The sequence below is a fragment of the Vulpes lagopus genome, chromosome 24 (genome assembly GCF_018345385.1).
Source record: "Vulpes lagopus strain Blue_001 chromosome 24, ASM1834538v1, whole genome shotgun sequence".
NCBI lineage: Eukaryota > Metazoa > Chordata > Mammalia > Carnivora > Canidae > Vulpes > Vulpes lagopus.
The window spans coordinates 32,746,011-32,761,922 of record NC_054847.1 but is presented as its reverse complement, the minus strand read 5'-3'; the positions used below and the strand labels follow the sequence as shown (position 1 = coordinate 32,761,922).

Genomic DNA, 15,912 nt, shown 5'->3' with positions numbered 1-15,912 from the left:
CCCCCAGGCCTTTGACATGTGTAGCCCCTGTTGTGAGACCTCACAGTCCCCCGAAATGACCTAAGTGGCTGACGGGTCGCACCACTTGCACTGAAGTGTTGACCGGGGCTCCGTCCTGCGCCCGTGGGTCGTGGCCCCGTGCAATGCAGGCCACGTCCTTCTGCCATGCGCGGTTCTGAACCCAGCCCCTGAAGGGAATGGTTTCTCTCCACCTCATTCCACGCAGTTGGACTACAAGAAGCAGTACGAAGCCAACAAGGCCCACTGGAGGTGGACCCCCGACCGGCCAGACTTCATCCAGGCTGCCAAGTCCTCCCTGCAGCAGAGCGATGTGAGACGGGGTGCAGTCAGGCAGGGGCTCACCTGGAGGGGAGCACGGAGAGGCCTTTCCAGGGCTGCAGGAGCCCCTAGTTCACCTGAGCTCATGGGGAGGGTGGGGAGGGGGCTCGACCTTCCTCCACCGGCCTCCCAGCTGGGCCTTGCACCTGCTGCACAGTCCTGGGGGGAATGGGGTGAGCAGGCCGTGGGGGAGTCCTGGCCGCGGGGCTTGGGGAGTGATGGGGGGTGAACAGGCTGGGGGGGATGTCCTAGCTGCAGGGCTGTGGGGGGCCTGGGGGTGAGCAGGCCGGATGGGGTGGGGTCCTGGCTGTGGGGCTGGGGGGGATGGGGGTGAGCAAGCCAGCAGGGGGTGGTCCTGGCTGTGGGGCTGGAGGGGATGGGGGGAAAGCAGGCCAGGGGGATGTGGTGGGGATGGGGGTAAGCAGGTGTAGGGCTGGGGGGGTTGGGGGTGAGCAGGCTGGGGGGGTTCCTGGCTGGGGGGAGTGCCTGGAAGCCTCTGCCCCGTTTCAGCAGCAAGTCCCTGCAGTGCCCTGGAAGGGAGGGACCCCTGCAGATTAAATTAACCGCCGGCTTCCCCGTCGGCCTCTATTCTGTCTTTCAGTTTGAGTACAAGCTGGACCGAGAATTCCTTAAGGGCTGCAAGCTGTCTGTGACCGACGACAAAGACATGGTGCTGGCCCTGAGGAATTCCGTGATAGAGAGTGACGTAAGTACTAGGGCCGTGCCCCTGGGAGGGACACAGGTGCTGCTGCACCATTGCAAGTGGGGCCCTGGCCCCGGGGCGCCGGCCACACAGTGGCACAGCAGGGCCACGGGTGGCCGCCCTCCAGGGACATGGAGGTGCAGCAGGGCTGGGGCCAGAGCCCCACTGCCTTCCCCAAGGGACGCTGCTTCCGTGGGGCTGTACACTTCCCGCATCCCTGGGTGTCCGCTGCCTCCGCAGAGCCCTCCGAACCCGGGCCAGGCCCGCTTGCCTGCTAGGAAGGCCCCACTGCAAGAGCCGAAGTCTCCGTGGTGTGTTCCCCGAGGTTCCCATGTCGCAGCCTTGAGCGAGTCCCACATGGGCTGCGTCCGTGGTTCTGTGTCCTGAGCTCTACCCAGGGCTCGGGGACTGAACACACACCCGCGGGCCAGGGACCAAAGCAGGACTCTACCCCCTGCAGCTGAAATACAAAGAGAAGCACGTCAAGGAACGAGGGTCCTGCCACGCCGTGCCTGACACTCCTCAGATCCTCCTGGCGAAGACCGTCAGCGGCCTGGTGTCCGAGGTACCCACCCCCCCGTGGCCCCCTCCCCTGGCCAGGCCCCAGGCACACTCCCTAACAGGCCCTCTGTGGGTTCCTGCAGAACAAGTACAAGGACTACGTCAAGAAGCACTTGGCCCAGGGCTCGTACACGACACTGCCAGAGACCAGGGACACCATCCACGTCAAGGAAGTGACCAAGCACGTCAGCGACGTAAGTGCCCAGCTGCGGGCCCGCGGTACCTCAGGATCCGGGCCAACCCGGCACAAGCTCTTGGCTGCAAGAGCTTTCGTGTGTGGCACTTGGCCCTCACCACTGTCGGTGCCGCTGTGTCCATGGAGGGCCTGGCATTACAAGGCCTCCCGCGGCGGCGGGACGGGTCGTCCACAGCGTAGGGTGTTAGCAGCCCAGCGTTGAGATGAGGACGCGTTGCTGAGTAACAGCGGCTTCTCTACCATTAAGCTGCTGAACGGTCTTAGAGAAGTAAAATCCCCGCCCTCCGTCCTTAGCAATAATGCTTCGATGATCTTGCTATTGTTTTTTTATGAGCCCTCTTTGGTTCTATGTATTTTGTAAAGCTGGAAATGGTCAATGAAAGAGTCTGTTGGCTTGCAGTCAGTTCTCCAAAGGTCGCTGTGTTTCAAGCGTTGGGTTTCAGGACAGAAATGACAAGAAGGAGCTAGATTATGGACCAGAGGCCTGGGTTCCAGACTGATGTCAAAATGGGGGTCGTGTTTTTTCCTGGAGATCTCACAGGTCTTCAAGTTAAAACTTCTTTTCCCGGATTCCTCTGCTCACACAAGTACTTCTGGCTCTGTTTAGACGAATTACAAAAAGAAGTTTGTCAAGGAGAAAGGAAAATCCAACTACTCCATCATGCTGGAGCCCCCAGATGTGAAACATGCTATGGAGGTGGCCAAGAAGCAGAGCAATGTAAGTTCCCTCTGTCTACACTCCCAGGGGTCCCATTGAGTCAGTGGATCCCAAATTGGTGCATACCAGGCCTCCAGTGGGTGGTAGTTTTAAAAATTGGTTTAGTTTTAATAAAAAAGTTCCTTTGTGTTCAATGAGGACTCTTTCAAAGACAGCATGTCTCCCACACGTGAGTAAACATTTTTCTCTCTAAATAAAGGTTGCTTACAAAAAAGATGCCAAAGAAAACCTGCATTACACCACGGTGGCTGACCGGCCAGACATCAAGAAGGCCACGCAGGCAGCCAAACAGGCCAGTGAGGTAAGCGTGGGGTTGAAATGTCCCTGCTGCCCAGAAGTCACTGCCCCCAGGTGGTACAAGGCCCACCTCTTAGAACGAGTTGCCCATTTTGGTTGTCTTTGATGCAGGTGGAGTACAGAGCCAAGCACCGCAAGGAAGGCAGCCATGGGCTGAGCATGCTTGGTCGCCCAGACATCGAAATGGCCAAGAAGGCAGCCAAGCTGAGCAGCCAGGTAATAATACAGATGGGCGGTTGGCCGCTCTCATGTGACAAACCTTGCAGGAAGGCGTGACCCCCAGCATGGAAGTGCAGACGCAGCAACGGAAGAGATGCTCAGGCTTTGATGGGCTCTTCTGAGCTTTGACAAGTGAGAGGGTTCAAGTGGGCCTTCTCTCCTGTCCCTCTCGGACATCCGCAGGCTCTGCTCATTCTCCACTTCTCCATCTGTTGGGGTGTCTCTAGATGTCTGTGTGCTTCACTGTCTTCGTGGAGCAAACACATCAGCCTGCGAGGTCCTGCTGGAGCCTCAGGCAGTGAGATTACATTCCAGGGGTGGGATTCATACCTGAGTCACCTGTGGGAACTTAACAGGCGTGAGTTGTGACATTCCAACTTCTAGAACCCAACCAGATGCAGTCCCCTTTATTCTTCATGCAGCATCCGTATATTGCATGACTGCGCTCGGAACTAGGGGGTGAACTGACCTCCTCAGGCTTGACGTCCGTGGATAAATAAACACAGTTTGGGGTGTGTCCATGGTGCTGAGGGGAAATGCCTTGTCCTGTTGAATTTTCCCATAAGTCATCTTCAGCTGTTTTACCTGTTTACCTGTTCTCCCTTTCATTCAATGAAATCACATTGATCAAGCAAGTCCACTCCGTCTTCCTACCTCTCAGCGCCCTGTGATTATTTCATGACCCGCATTTCTCGTCCTAAGTGAAACCTGAGATGCGGAGAAGCTTTACTTCCTGTGGAAGGCTCACCTCGGGGTTATAGCTTCTCCGTGTGGCCCGGGGCCCAGCGCTTCCTTACGTGTGGGCCACCCCCATCCTGACGTCCCCGCCTGATGATGCTTGGGGAGAATACTGCAGAGGCGCAGGGCTACATCTTACAACACCTCTGTGATGAGGCCTTTGAAGAACACGAATGTACTCCTCAGTGATGTAAGACTGACCCCAGCAAGCTAGCACCTCTCTCTCTCATCTGCCTTCTTGACCTTACCCCCAGGGGACTGACCAAGGTCACACTCTTTTCTGTTGATTTTTGTGTTGGAACATGTCGAATGCTATAGAACTTTGTGGAAGGATCTACTTTTGTGCACACCCATCCCCTCCCTCTAGAACATGCCACTTGGAACAGGGTCCAAAGGCTCCAAATTAAATTCATGAGGTCGCTGAAGGTAGCCTAAAGCCTTTAGCTTTTTCCACTTACTTTTATTTTGCACTAAAAAGAGGTGGTTATCTTTCCCACTCCTGGATAATATAAAAATGAGCAAGGCAAATACGATAGCGCCCAGTCCTATTCCCGACTGCGTGTTGCCCCAACGCAACTACTGGTTATGCTAACTATTACTTTTAAGAGTATCCTAGTGTGGATAATAAGTTATATGATTGCTTTATATGTAACATATTCTTTTGTATTTCTAGTTTCTCCATTTCTCAGTTTTTGAGTTAATTGATGTTGAGAAATAATTTGGAGTTTTGCATTTGCTGTTAGGTTAAATACCGAGAAAATTTCAACAAAGAGAAGGGCAAAACACCAAAATACAACCCAAAAGACAGCCAGCTCTACAAAGTCATGAAAGATGCTAACAATCTCGCGAGTGAGGTATGGTCTGTTTGTTTTCTCTAATTGGGGTAAAATATATAACGTGAAATTTGCCATTTTAACTTTCTAAATGTGTAGTTGACGGGCCCCTGGCTGGCTCAGTCAGGAGAGCGTAAGACTCTTGATCTTGGGGGTCGTGACTTTGAGCCCCACGTTGGGCGCAGAGATTGCTAACATAAACAAATAGATGTACTGCTGAGTGGCATCGATCAAATTTACAGTGCTGTCCAGCTACCGCCATTATTTCCATCTCCCCAAAGAGATATTCTACGCCTCTTAAGCCCTAGCTCTCCACTTCGCTCTCCCCACAGCCTCTGTAACCTCGATAACCTACTTTGTGAGTTCGCCTACTAGAGAATCTGACATCAGTGGAATCATACAACACTTGTCCTTTTGTCTGTCTGGCTCAGTTGACTTAGCATAATGTTTTCAGGGTTCACCCCTGTTGAAGCATTTGTCAGACCTACATCTCCTCTTGTGACTCAGCCACATCCCGTGGTGTGTGCCTGCTGATTCATCTGCTGATGGACACCCGAGTTGTTTCTGCTTTTGAGCTACTGTGAACGAGGCGTGTGGCCATTCCTCCCCATCTCCAGCCTGCATGTCGGGAGGGGGGGTCTTACCATGGCTTCCGTTAGTACTCTTTTCCGGTCCCCATTAATGTGATTTCACTCTTACTGCTTCACACGCAGGTGAAATATAAGGCCGACCTGAAGAAACTTCACAAGCCTGTGACTGACATGAAGGAATCGCTGATAATGAACCATGTGCTGAATACAAGCCAGCTTGCCAGTTCTGTAAGCTCATTCGTTTGCTCCAGAACCAGCGTGTTTCACCCATGTGCCGCTGAACTCCGGTGCTGTGCTTACTACTTACTTCTGTCCCCTTCTCTGCTCCTGGGACACTAGATTTACTTTGTTTGAGTGCATTTTTCCAAATTACAACATTCGTCTATCAACTCCCCACGGACTGTGATCCCTCTCAGAATAGAAAAATGCTTTTATTCTTAAAATATTTAAACTTTTTATTTTCCAGTTAATTAAAGCCCTTCTCTCCTTCTAAGGACATAGAATCATGGTTTGGAATAATATCTTTCACTTCTTGATTTTTAAAACCTCCTTTGAATATGCCATGTATCGCAGTGTTTACCATCCTTTATTCACTGTTAGTACTGAACGTGGGTCTCCCTCCTTTGCAGTTTTGTAACCCCCCACTTAGTGTTTGCTGGTTTTAGTTTGGTCTTGATGCTGCTGCTGTGTAAATGTCTAACCTTACGAGGAAAAGCAGAAATGCTGAGCAGCTTTCCACCAATGTCCCTTTTCACCCTCTTCCCCTCAGTACCAGTACAAGAAGAACTATGAGAAGAGTAAAGGGCACTACCACACGATACCTGACAATCTGGAGCAGCTTCATCTAAAGGAGGCCACAGAATTACAGAGCATAGTAAGTCACTCAGGACCTTTTCCTGATGCATACTCAGTGGCAGTGTCAACAATGTACCTGAATTCCTCTCAGATTGGTAGTTACAGTTTTAGTAACCATTGCTGGATGGAAATGTCCAAAGACATAAGGGAACTTGGGGGGCCCCTGAGTGGCTCAGTGGTTGAGTACCTGCCTTCAGCTCAGGGCGTGATTCCGGGGCCCCAGGATTGAGTCCCATGTCGGGCTCCCTGCAAGGAGCCTGCTTCTCCCTCTGCCTGTGTCTCTGCCTCTCTCTCTCTGTGTCTCTCATGAGCAAATAAATAAAATCTTTTTTTTTTTTTAAAGGTATAAGGGAGCTTGGAATTTAGCAGCATTTTGAAATAAAATTTTATACTATAAAAACAGCATCAACACGTATTAGAGAAATAGTGCTTGTACACTGCAGTGTGTGTTATTCAGATCACTGACAGGGGCGGGAAGCATGAAGATTATTTTACAAGAAGGGTGACAGAGCCCTTCCAGTAACCCCAGTGCTCTCGTGGGTCAGCACCCCCACTTGGGAAACCTTGCAATGGTGTGATAGCCTTAGGAGGATTTTGAGCAGAGAAGTGACATGATTGGACCTACCACTGTAGTATCTGGGTATTTAAGGAATTGAAAATTGTAAAATAATTAAGACTCTCAAAAGAAAGGACTCCGAGAAGGAGTTTGCTATCATATAACTTATTTAGGTCTCCTGTTGGGCATTAACTGAGAGGGCTGACTAGGAGTGTCTTCATGTCAGCTCTGAAGCAGCCCGTGCCCCCCAGGTCTCTATTTTCAGCAAGATTGCTGAGATGGAGCATTGCCATGAAGATGCTGTATGAACAAGGGCCTCTGCCTCTCTGACTTTCCATTTCTGAATATCTGTGGGCTGCCCCCAGTCCTAATCATGTGGCTGCAACCTCCTTTGGATTGGGACATGTATTTGTAATGATGAAAACATTGTATTTGTGAAATTGCACTGGGGCTCTTTTGAGAATGCCAGATTTGTTAGTAAGTCGTTTGACGTATAAACTAGTTCTCATCTTTATATGAACTTTTATTGGCTGCATTGAATATGTGGTCACATATTCAATGGTTGGGTTGTGACCTAGATTCAGTTATTGACATATAAAGAAAGTTGTATGTGTTCTCTCTCAAATTGAGACCCCAGGTCTCCAATAAAAGTCCTCATGGAAGAAAAACTGGAGATATTTCTTAGAAATATTGACAGATGCTGCGGTTACACCATTCACATCTACACGTATCCGATCTTGGCCGACCTTCTCTGATGGGTGACTTTCCCACTGCATTTCCTTACCTCGGCCTTTCTCTCAGCTGGTTCTCCTGCAGTAATCCTTTGTCTCCTTGAGCACAAATCCTGATTCTGCCTTGCAGACAGTAACAGTGTTTTCTCCCAGGCAACAACAAAAAGGTTCTAGATCTGAAACATAACAGGAACCTGTTTTGAGTGACAGTGAAATGCCACCCAAATGGACTAATGTAGCAGTTAAAAAATACTATCCCTAAACTGGTCTCTGAGAATTGACCAGAGGAGATCTATCTAATAAAGCTTTTCCCCACTAGGTGAAATACAAAGAAAAGTATGAAAAGGAACGAGGAAAGCCAATGTTGGACTTTGAAACACCAACGTACATCACCGCCAAAGAGTCTCAGCAGATGCAAAGTGGCGTAAGTCCTAAAGAATACACCACACAAGAAATATACCATCGAGCTGTTAAAAACAAGCTCTGCACACACATGTCTCCAGGCTTCTGTTCTGGTTGTAGGTCATGGAACTTTTTAACCTGTGGTCACTAAAATTTTTCCATCTCAGAAATCTTATGGTTTGATTATACTAAAAGTTCTGAATAGTAAATATTTACCATAAATGTTTTATTTCAACTCTCATTTTCATAGCATTAGAATAAAACTATTCTTTGAAACAAATTATATTGAATGTGATATGAATTTGTCTCTGATAAATGAAAAGTTCCCTCTGCAAAGACCTGACCCACCATTGGCTTTTGATTGCTCTTAATAGGAAGTTCCAAGCCAAACAAAAGAGTAATGATCAAGATGTTTATCAAAATATCAGATGTCAAGATGCCATATTTGCTATTTTAGAAATGTATAGAGAAGCATCTAAAAAAAATTTTTTTTCCCTTTTTAACCAACAGCAGAAAAGAATGGAATCTTATTTTGAATTTTAGGAAGTCTGTTTTCATTGGGAAACACTTACATTGGACTGCTTTTTACCTCTCCTTCATGGGGCATATCTCCAACTATAAAGATAAGTGGCTGTTAATAAAGCACCACTTTGTGGCGCTTTCTGGTGCAAAGAAGTCCAAATAATGAAAAGTTTAACATAGTTTTAGAATTTTAAATTTACAGAAAAGTTCTATCAATTAAAAATTATAGAAATGGTGTTCCAACATTTATTCCAAGTCCCCAGTGAGATTACCTAGTCCAGGGATTGGAGAGGAGATGGGGGAGGGGGGGAGGTTGTGACTCTCAATGGAAGACAAAATCATAGGATTTTTCCATTTTATTGTCCACTGTGTCTATTCAGAGATTAAAAATAATAAGTCATGATTATGAAAAGGGCCAAATTTGCATTTCTTGCTGTCAGGTCCTTCTTTCTCTGCATTGTTATTTTGCCCTTACTTACTTTTAGTTCAGGAGTAAAATCTTTTGTTGCCTCAGGAGAGATGACAATGGATTCAGAGTCTTGGTGGCACATGTGTCCTTCCACTGTCCTTCCCTGTTGTGAGACGTCGGTGGGGCAGCAGCACCAGCTGCGTGTTAGACATTTGAATGAGCCTAACAAAGCTGCTCCACCCCTGAGTCTCCTTGAGGCTGTTTGTTGTAGACAAAATATTTCCAGAACAATCAGACACCTTTCAAATATGTGACCTTTAGCAAAACGATGATCCAGTTAAGGGACCATACGTGGAAGAACAATGTTGTTATTTTTTTTCTTCCTAGGTTTGAGAAATGAGTTGTAATAAAGATTCTTTTTTTAATTTCTGTTTTCCTTCCCACTCACATTAGAAAGAATATAGGAAAGAGTATGAAGAGTCCATTAAAGGCAGAAACCTGACAGGCCTGGAGGTCACGCCAGCGTTATTACATGTCAAATATGCAACCAAAATAGCCAGCGAGGTAGTGCCCACTTGGTCTCTTCTTTCCCTCTTGATCCCAATAAATGCACTAATGACGCTCATCAATGTGTTCCTTCTACCATTTTCATCACCATCTAACTTCTTTGGGTTTCAAGTTGGGTTCACATGTGTTTGGTATTACCACCTAGTCTCTCACCCGGATTAATTCTTCTCATTTTTTAATTGAATACCTAATGAAATGTGCTTACCTTAGCATCCTATTAATGACTAGCTCCTTATTTAATATTAACTGTTGAAGCTGATTCCCTTCCTTTATGCATATCTTTAATCACTAAACTGTAACTACTTAAAATTGGAAGGGGTTCTTTTGTCTTTGGGCTCTTCACCTAAGAAGAACAAACCAGGCTTTCTTGTCAGTGGTGTTTGCTTTTATTTTGTGATACAGAAAGAATACAGGAAAGATCTAGAGGAAAGCATCCGCGGGAAGGGTCTCAGTGAAATGGAAGACACACCTGACATGCTGAGAGCAAAGAACGCCACTCAAATCCTCAATGAGGTAGGCCCGCAGTCAACCGCATGCATGTAGTTAAGAGAGCAGCTTCTCCTTCCTAGCAAGTTACACAAAAAAGGAGAAGAGGGAAAAAGAATTTTTAATTTCAAATTCCATATCCAACATGGTTATTGACTGTTAAATAAAATAGATCTCAATGTCTGATGAGTTGCTATTTGTAACAGTTTGTGTCTAGTGGCTACCATAATGTTATTTATCTAGTAGTATTTGATTTAACCATGATCCATTGGGTGTCCTCACTTAAACTAAAACACCACATTGCAATATTGTACCCTTAAGTTCAACACTAGTTATGGAGCAAACCGTATTTAAAATTTCCATTTTACATTGATTTTCTAAGTAGAGAATGCTAAAAAGTATTCAGAATGAAGCCTTACGTGTTACCACAAGTAGAATCGTTTCCTGAAATGGGTTTCTGTGGTCACTGCTGCATCTGACCACAGGGAATGGCAAAGGTGACCAGCAACCAAGTAGTGGTGTATTATGTGGAATCACAGTCATTGTGTATTTACCACCCAGTTGTGGAAGTTAGGTAACTCGTTTCAATGCTACTACAGAAAGAATATAAGAGAGACTTGGAGCTGGAAGTCAAAGGAAGAGGCCTGAATGCCATGGCCAATGAAACTCCCGACTTCATGAGGGCCAGGAATGCTACTGATATTGCCAGTCAGGTCAGTGGTTCTATTCGTGTCAATCTTTAAAAAAAAAAAAAATTGATTACAGGGACACGGTGTTGTCCTTCTATTATCTTACTTGGTTGGTTGACAGTCATATGTGTATAGTGGCATTTTTAAACATCTGTCTGGTGGAATCCATTCTGGAGCAGGGACCCTCTTTACATCCGTCTTTCTGAGTCTATGGCAACAGAAGACATTCAGAGAAAAGGGCAGGAGTCGGGGAGCTTGAGGCTGGGGCAGATTCAGATATCCTGGTCTTGTTTTTAGTCAATACACCCCCCCACCGGCCCCAGCAGTCAGCACCAAGAATTCCTTGCTTAGAACATTTTGGGAGTTCTTTCTTTCCCTCCTTTCAAGACTTAAATATAAAAGGTAGTTTTTAACATCCCACATTGTTTTTTGTCCAGCTCCCAGCTCTTAACATATGTGAAGAATCCCCACCTCACTATCTGTTGATTATCTGGTCCCTCTCCCACTACTTCTCTCCTCCCCTACTCCCCAGCCCCTAGATACTAGATAGTAAGTCTTTCCACAATCAGGACTCAACCTTTTCTGAATCTAGTATAAAGCTATGAACACAATAGGAATAATATATATAGAGAGAGCCTCAAATGAATGAACCCTTTTGGAAAAGAAATATCACTTCTCAATTTAATGAAACCAAATATATACATGGTAGACATTTACCCAAGTGTTGGGTGTTCTTTTGCAGATTAAGTATAAGCAGTCAGCAGAAATGGAGAAAGCCAATTTCACTTCTGTGGTTGATACTCCGGAGATCATTCATGCCCAGCAAGTCAAGAACCTTTCAAGCCAGGTAAGGATGTTCATCTCAATATTACTCCTAGCCCCCAAGCATGAAGAGTAAGTCTTTCCACTAATACCTAAGTAGGCTCTTTCAAGTCACAGTGTTGCCCAGTAAAGGAGGAAGGGTTCATCTGTGATGCAAGTTTGAGTCAGAGGTGAGGTTTCTGTATCAAAACTAATGGAGACTGTATGAGGGAACTCGAAGGTACTGAAGAACTCTTACTTGGTACCACGTGTGGTAATGAATCAATATTTGAACATGTAAAATCTCCTATATTGGGGATGTAAGATGTGTGTGCAACTCTGGAAGAAACAAAGTAGACATCCGGTATCAGGATTATCAGTCTCCTCAATCAGATTGACCTATGTCATCAACAGCAACCAGGCAATCTAACCCTGGTTCCTCGGTGAGGGATAACTCTGAGCAATGAGGGAAAGTACGATGTTCTTTATACAGCAGTATCTACCCTTGTTTGTTTTGATACTTGGTGATATCAGGGATGTGCAATTTAAGTAGCTTCAGATTAGAATTTTTGCTTGCCTTCTGAGTCGTGAGCTACAAAGCTATAGTAACCCGACCAGGCTGTGCTTTATAAACACCTGGGAATGTCGTTTTCCTGGCCCCACCTTGGAATTTTGAAGGTAATGAGCCTGATGTAGGCCCTGGACATCTGTTTTTGTTTGTTGATTTGTTGGTTGGGGTGTGTGTGTGTGTGTGTGTGTGTGTGTGTGTTTTAAATCTTCACAGGCGATCTGTCAATAGCCAGTTGGATCAGGGGAATCATGGGTTTAAATCCTTCATTAACAACATGTAATTTTATATCATAAAACTAGACATGAAAAAATAGTTATCACTGGAGAATGGTTTATTTAAGAAACAGATATATTCAAAGGGAAAAATAAATCTTTTTGGAGGGATGGGGAAGCATTTTATTACCAAAATTATCTGGGACCCAAACTACCAGGTGGTGTTCATTGAGGGAGGCCAGCATTCTTGAGGCTGAGAGGCTTGCCACCCACATGGCCCTGAGCCTTTGGAGCCAGTCCTTGAGGAAAACCGCAGAGTGCAGGCCTTACTCTCTTGGAGCTTTCGTCAGCCTAGTTCCTCAAGTCCTAGGATATGGTCAGGCAGGTGTCTTCCTTCCCAATTTAGATGAGTGGTTCCCTTTGAGTGACGGAGAAGCGCTGGTGCTTTCTACAAAACTGCTGCTCAGTTTTCAGTGAAAAGTAGGTATTATATAACCTCCAAGTCTCGTCCTGGGGGTTAATGCAAGCAGTGTGAATGGGCTTACAAATTCAGGGTAATATACTGAGTATTTTCTAATGCCAGGGGTCCAGGGCTCAGAACACCCCCAGGTTCCAAGTACCAACTCAGCACCCTCCTAGGGTCTAGCACTAGCTCAGCAAACCAGGACAGGCAGCTTCTGCTTAACCTTAAGAAAATGAAAAGAAAAGGAGGTCTAACCGCCCCCTCCAGGCCTGGCCTTCGCCCCCCCCCCCCCCCCCTCGTGAGAACTGTTTGCCTTACGTTTGCATAACTAAGAGGAGTCATTCAGGGGATTTTTTTTCCTGAATAAGGAAAGTGGTGAACAATTCTTTCCTTCCAGAAATTTTTGTTTTAACTGGCTTCCCATTCAAAGTCTAAGCTGAAATCTCTTATTGGTTCTTTGTTATCTCTGAGGAGACTGAATATCTCAGCCGTAAATGTAATTCGTGATTTGCACGCAGTAGTTTAGGTGAAGGGGACCTAGAGAGTGGTTTTATCCCCTGGCAACAGTAGCTGGGTTCCTCAGCCCTCCCCGCCCCCACTTCCCCGAAAGGAGGGAGACCCTGGAGCCACATAAAGCTGGGAGACCAGTGAAAGGACGGCAGCAAAGGGCCATAGGCTCCAGGGCAGAGTCGGTGCTCGGCCTCCCAGCCGAGTGGAGGAGAGTGGGGTCAGCGCGGGGCCTCCCAGCCGAGTGGAGGAGAGTGGGGTCAGCGCGGGGCCGGCGGGGCTGGCCCAGAGCCCCCGCCGTGGCCCCCAGGCGCCAGGCCGAGTCTCATGACTGCAGGCCCCGAACCTGGCCGCGGACGCCTGGGCTGCGGCAGAACCAAGGCGATGGAGGCCACAGCTTGGGGGGCGGGGGGTGAGACGCTCCGGCGGTGGAGCCCTCCCGTGTGCTCAGGGCTCCTGTGGCCACGTGGGGCTCACAGGCTTCGTGGGGCAGACGCCTGGGGCCTCCGCAGCCCGTTGGCTGGATGATGGCCGGCCTAGGCCATGGCCGCGGGTGAGTCGTCGCGGGGGCCCCAGGCCTGTGTCGTGGAGACCCCAGTGCTGCGGGGCCACAGCTGCCCGCGCCTGCTGGTCCTCCTGCGGCTTGGGTCCTGAGGCCAGCATCCCCCAACACAGCTGTTGGCAGCTCAGGGAGAACCTTCCCGTCACCCGCTAAGGCCAGCATTAGAGAGGCCTGTTGGAGCCTCTTAACCTCCTGCTCTGCTCCACCTGCCGTGGGGAGTCTGGCCCCTGACTAAGGGCCGGGCGTCCAGCTCACAGGAGGTACCCCGCTGCCAGGAGCCTGCTAGTCTGTCACCTTCCTGCTGTGGGCCAGCCAGCAAGGGTCTTCCGCTGCTGTCTTTGCCACGACAGTGGGTTTCATTAAAGGCCCGTGGCTCAGGGATGCCCGGTGGGGGCGGGGGGGGGGCAGGGGGGCTCAGCGCCGGAGGGTCTGCCTGGGGCTCAGGGTGTGACCCCAGGTCCTGGGATCGAGTCCCATGTCGGGCTCCTGCAGGGAGCCTGCTTCTCCCTCCATCTGTGTCTCTGCCTCTCTCTGTGTGTCTCTCATGAATAAATAAATAAGACCTTTTATAATTAATTAAAATAAAATAAATGTCCATGCTCAGTTTTCCTGGGTGGGAGGCATGGCACTCACTGACCAAGAGAGGGCTCTGCTTTAGAGCTCCCTAGTACCCATGACAGAGGACTTAACCTCCAGCTAACCAGGAATGGCAGTTTTAGGTTCTCTTGGCCCGTGTTCCTGTGGTATTCACCGTCCCTATTTCTTGGAATCTGTTCTCAGAAAAAGTACAAAGAAGATGCAGAGAAATGCATGTCCTATTATGAGACTGTTTTGGATACCCCAGAGATGCAGAGAGTCCGGGAGAACCAAAAGAACTTCAGCCTTGTAAGTTTTGATTGAACCTAAGACACAGCACACTGATACCCAGGGCGCGGTGGGCACGGTGGGTGCCCCTGGGCTCCACACCTGGGCCTCCGCCTGCAAGGGCTGTGGAGCAGCCTGCACAGCCCCCACCCGTGGCCCAGGAAACGTTCTTCTCCAGGATCACCTTCTGGTTCAATCCCAAATCATAGCGTGAAAGACCCACTGCTGCTTGGTTAGTGGCTTCATGTCACTGCATGTGAACTATCTCCACCTCCCACTAGTGGTGACATCTGTCTTTTTCAAAATGAATTCAAGAAGGGATGCATTTTTTTTTAAATGTATATATATAATTTGACACTTTACCATTTTTTAGGGACCAAAAAAAAATTTTTTTATAGAATTCTTATTAAAGAAATCCCTTTTGGCTCTCAGACCGTGATTATTGTGGCATAGATATTTGGGTTTTGTTTTAATTTGGATTTTAAATTCCCTTACACAATAGAGACAACTTAAAATATATTTTAAAATACATTGAAATCTTAACAAGATGTTTACTCTTTCTTCATAGCTCCAATACCAGTGTGACCTTAAAAACAGTAAAGGAAAAATTACAGTTGTTCAAGACACGCCAGAAATACTGCGTGTTAAAGAAAATCAAAAGAATTTCAGCTCGGTATATTTACTATTTATCTTCCGTTTAATGCTAACCTAATAATTCTATTCTCCTCTTTAAAAATATGCTAGCCTCCTGTTGATTCAGACCATTAACATCTAACCTCAGCAGTTAATACTAGCAGTTGTTACAATTTCCCATACTTTGCTCGAAAACCATCAGTACAGAGACCATTTGAAATAACCACTTAAATCTGCTAACAAAGTAACTTTTCTTCCTTCTTAATTTTTTTTAATCCCAGAGCAGTAACGTGTGTTGTCTTGTTCTACGAAGATGGATTTCTTTTTGACGTTGTGATTTCTTTCACTACCCTTCCCCAGAATAACTGACTTCACATTTCTTTAATGGATTTTGTGTTTCCTATGGGAGGGGTCTTTTAAAATCAACATTTTTCTGGTTTTTATCATCATGCATTAATACAGTACAATAATCTTAAATCTCAAGATCTGGAAAGTTACCCGTGTTGTACATATGGCTGGAGTTACCAATGCTGACGTGGAAGGCATCAGATACTCCAGCACGTGGCCAAGAACATTCTCTAGTGTCTTTTGTGTTCACAGAAGCCATGTTTCCTAGTCTTCCTCTGGGAATTGCTGGGCTTTCTTTTCTCTATAACATTGTCCTGATTCTGAATGCCCAGGTTTTATATAAAGAAGATGTCTCGCCGGGCACTGCGATCGGAAAGACCCCTGAGATGATGAGAGTGAAGCAAACACAAGACCACATAAGCTCGGTAAATCCCCCTCCCCGCCCCCACGGACTCTCTGCTGTGTCTCTGCCTCCCGCTGATCATGTACTTTGAGGGCCGAGCTGCTCAAAACCTTTGTCGCAGAAGCAGCTGGTGCTGG

The 15,912-nt window shown here is 47.3% G+C and overlaps 1 protein-coding gene across 1 annotated transcript in view; it reads left to right on the top strand.

The window, feature by feature from the left end:
* NEB (nebulin) overlaps positions 1–15,912 on the top strand; it is a 210,814-nt gene that overhangs the window by 175,350 nt on the left and 19,552 nt on the right. Inside the window, 18 exon segments of the mRNA XM_041739331.1 lie at positions 227–331; positions 941–1,045; positions 1,503–1,607; positions 1,687–1,797; positions 2,407–2,517; positions 2,717–2,818; positions 2,926–3,030; positions 4,515–4,625; positions 5,318–5,422; positions 5,964–6,068; positions 7,656–7,760; positions 9,123–9,233; positions 9,639–9,749; positions 10,322–10,435; positions 11,154–11,258; positions 14,308–14,412; positions 14,960–15,064; positions 15,705–15,797. Of these exon segments, the coding sequence (XP_041595265.1) occupies positions 227–331; positions 941–1,045; positions 1,503–1,607; positions 1,687–1,797; positions 2,407–2,517; positions 2,717–2,818; positions 2,926–3,030; positions 4,515–4,625; positions 5,318–5,422; positions 5,964–6,068; positions 7,656–7,760; positions 9,123–9,233; positions 9,639–9,749; positions 10,322–10,435; positions 11,154–11,258; positions 14,308–14,412; positions 14,960–15,064; positions 15,705–15,797 (1,914 nt within the window).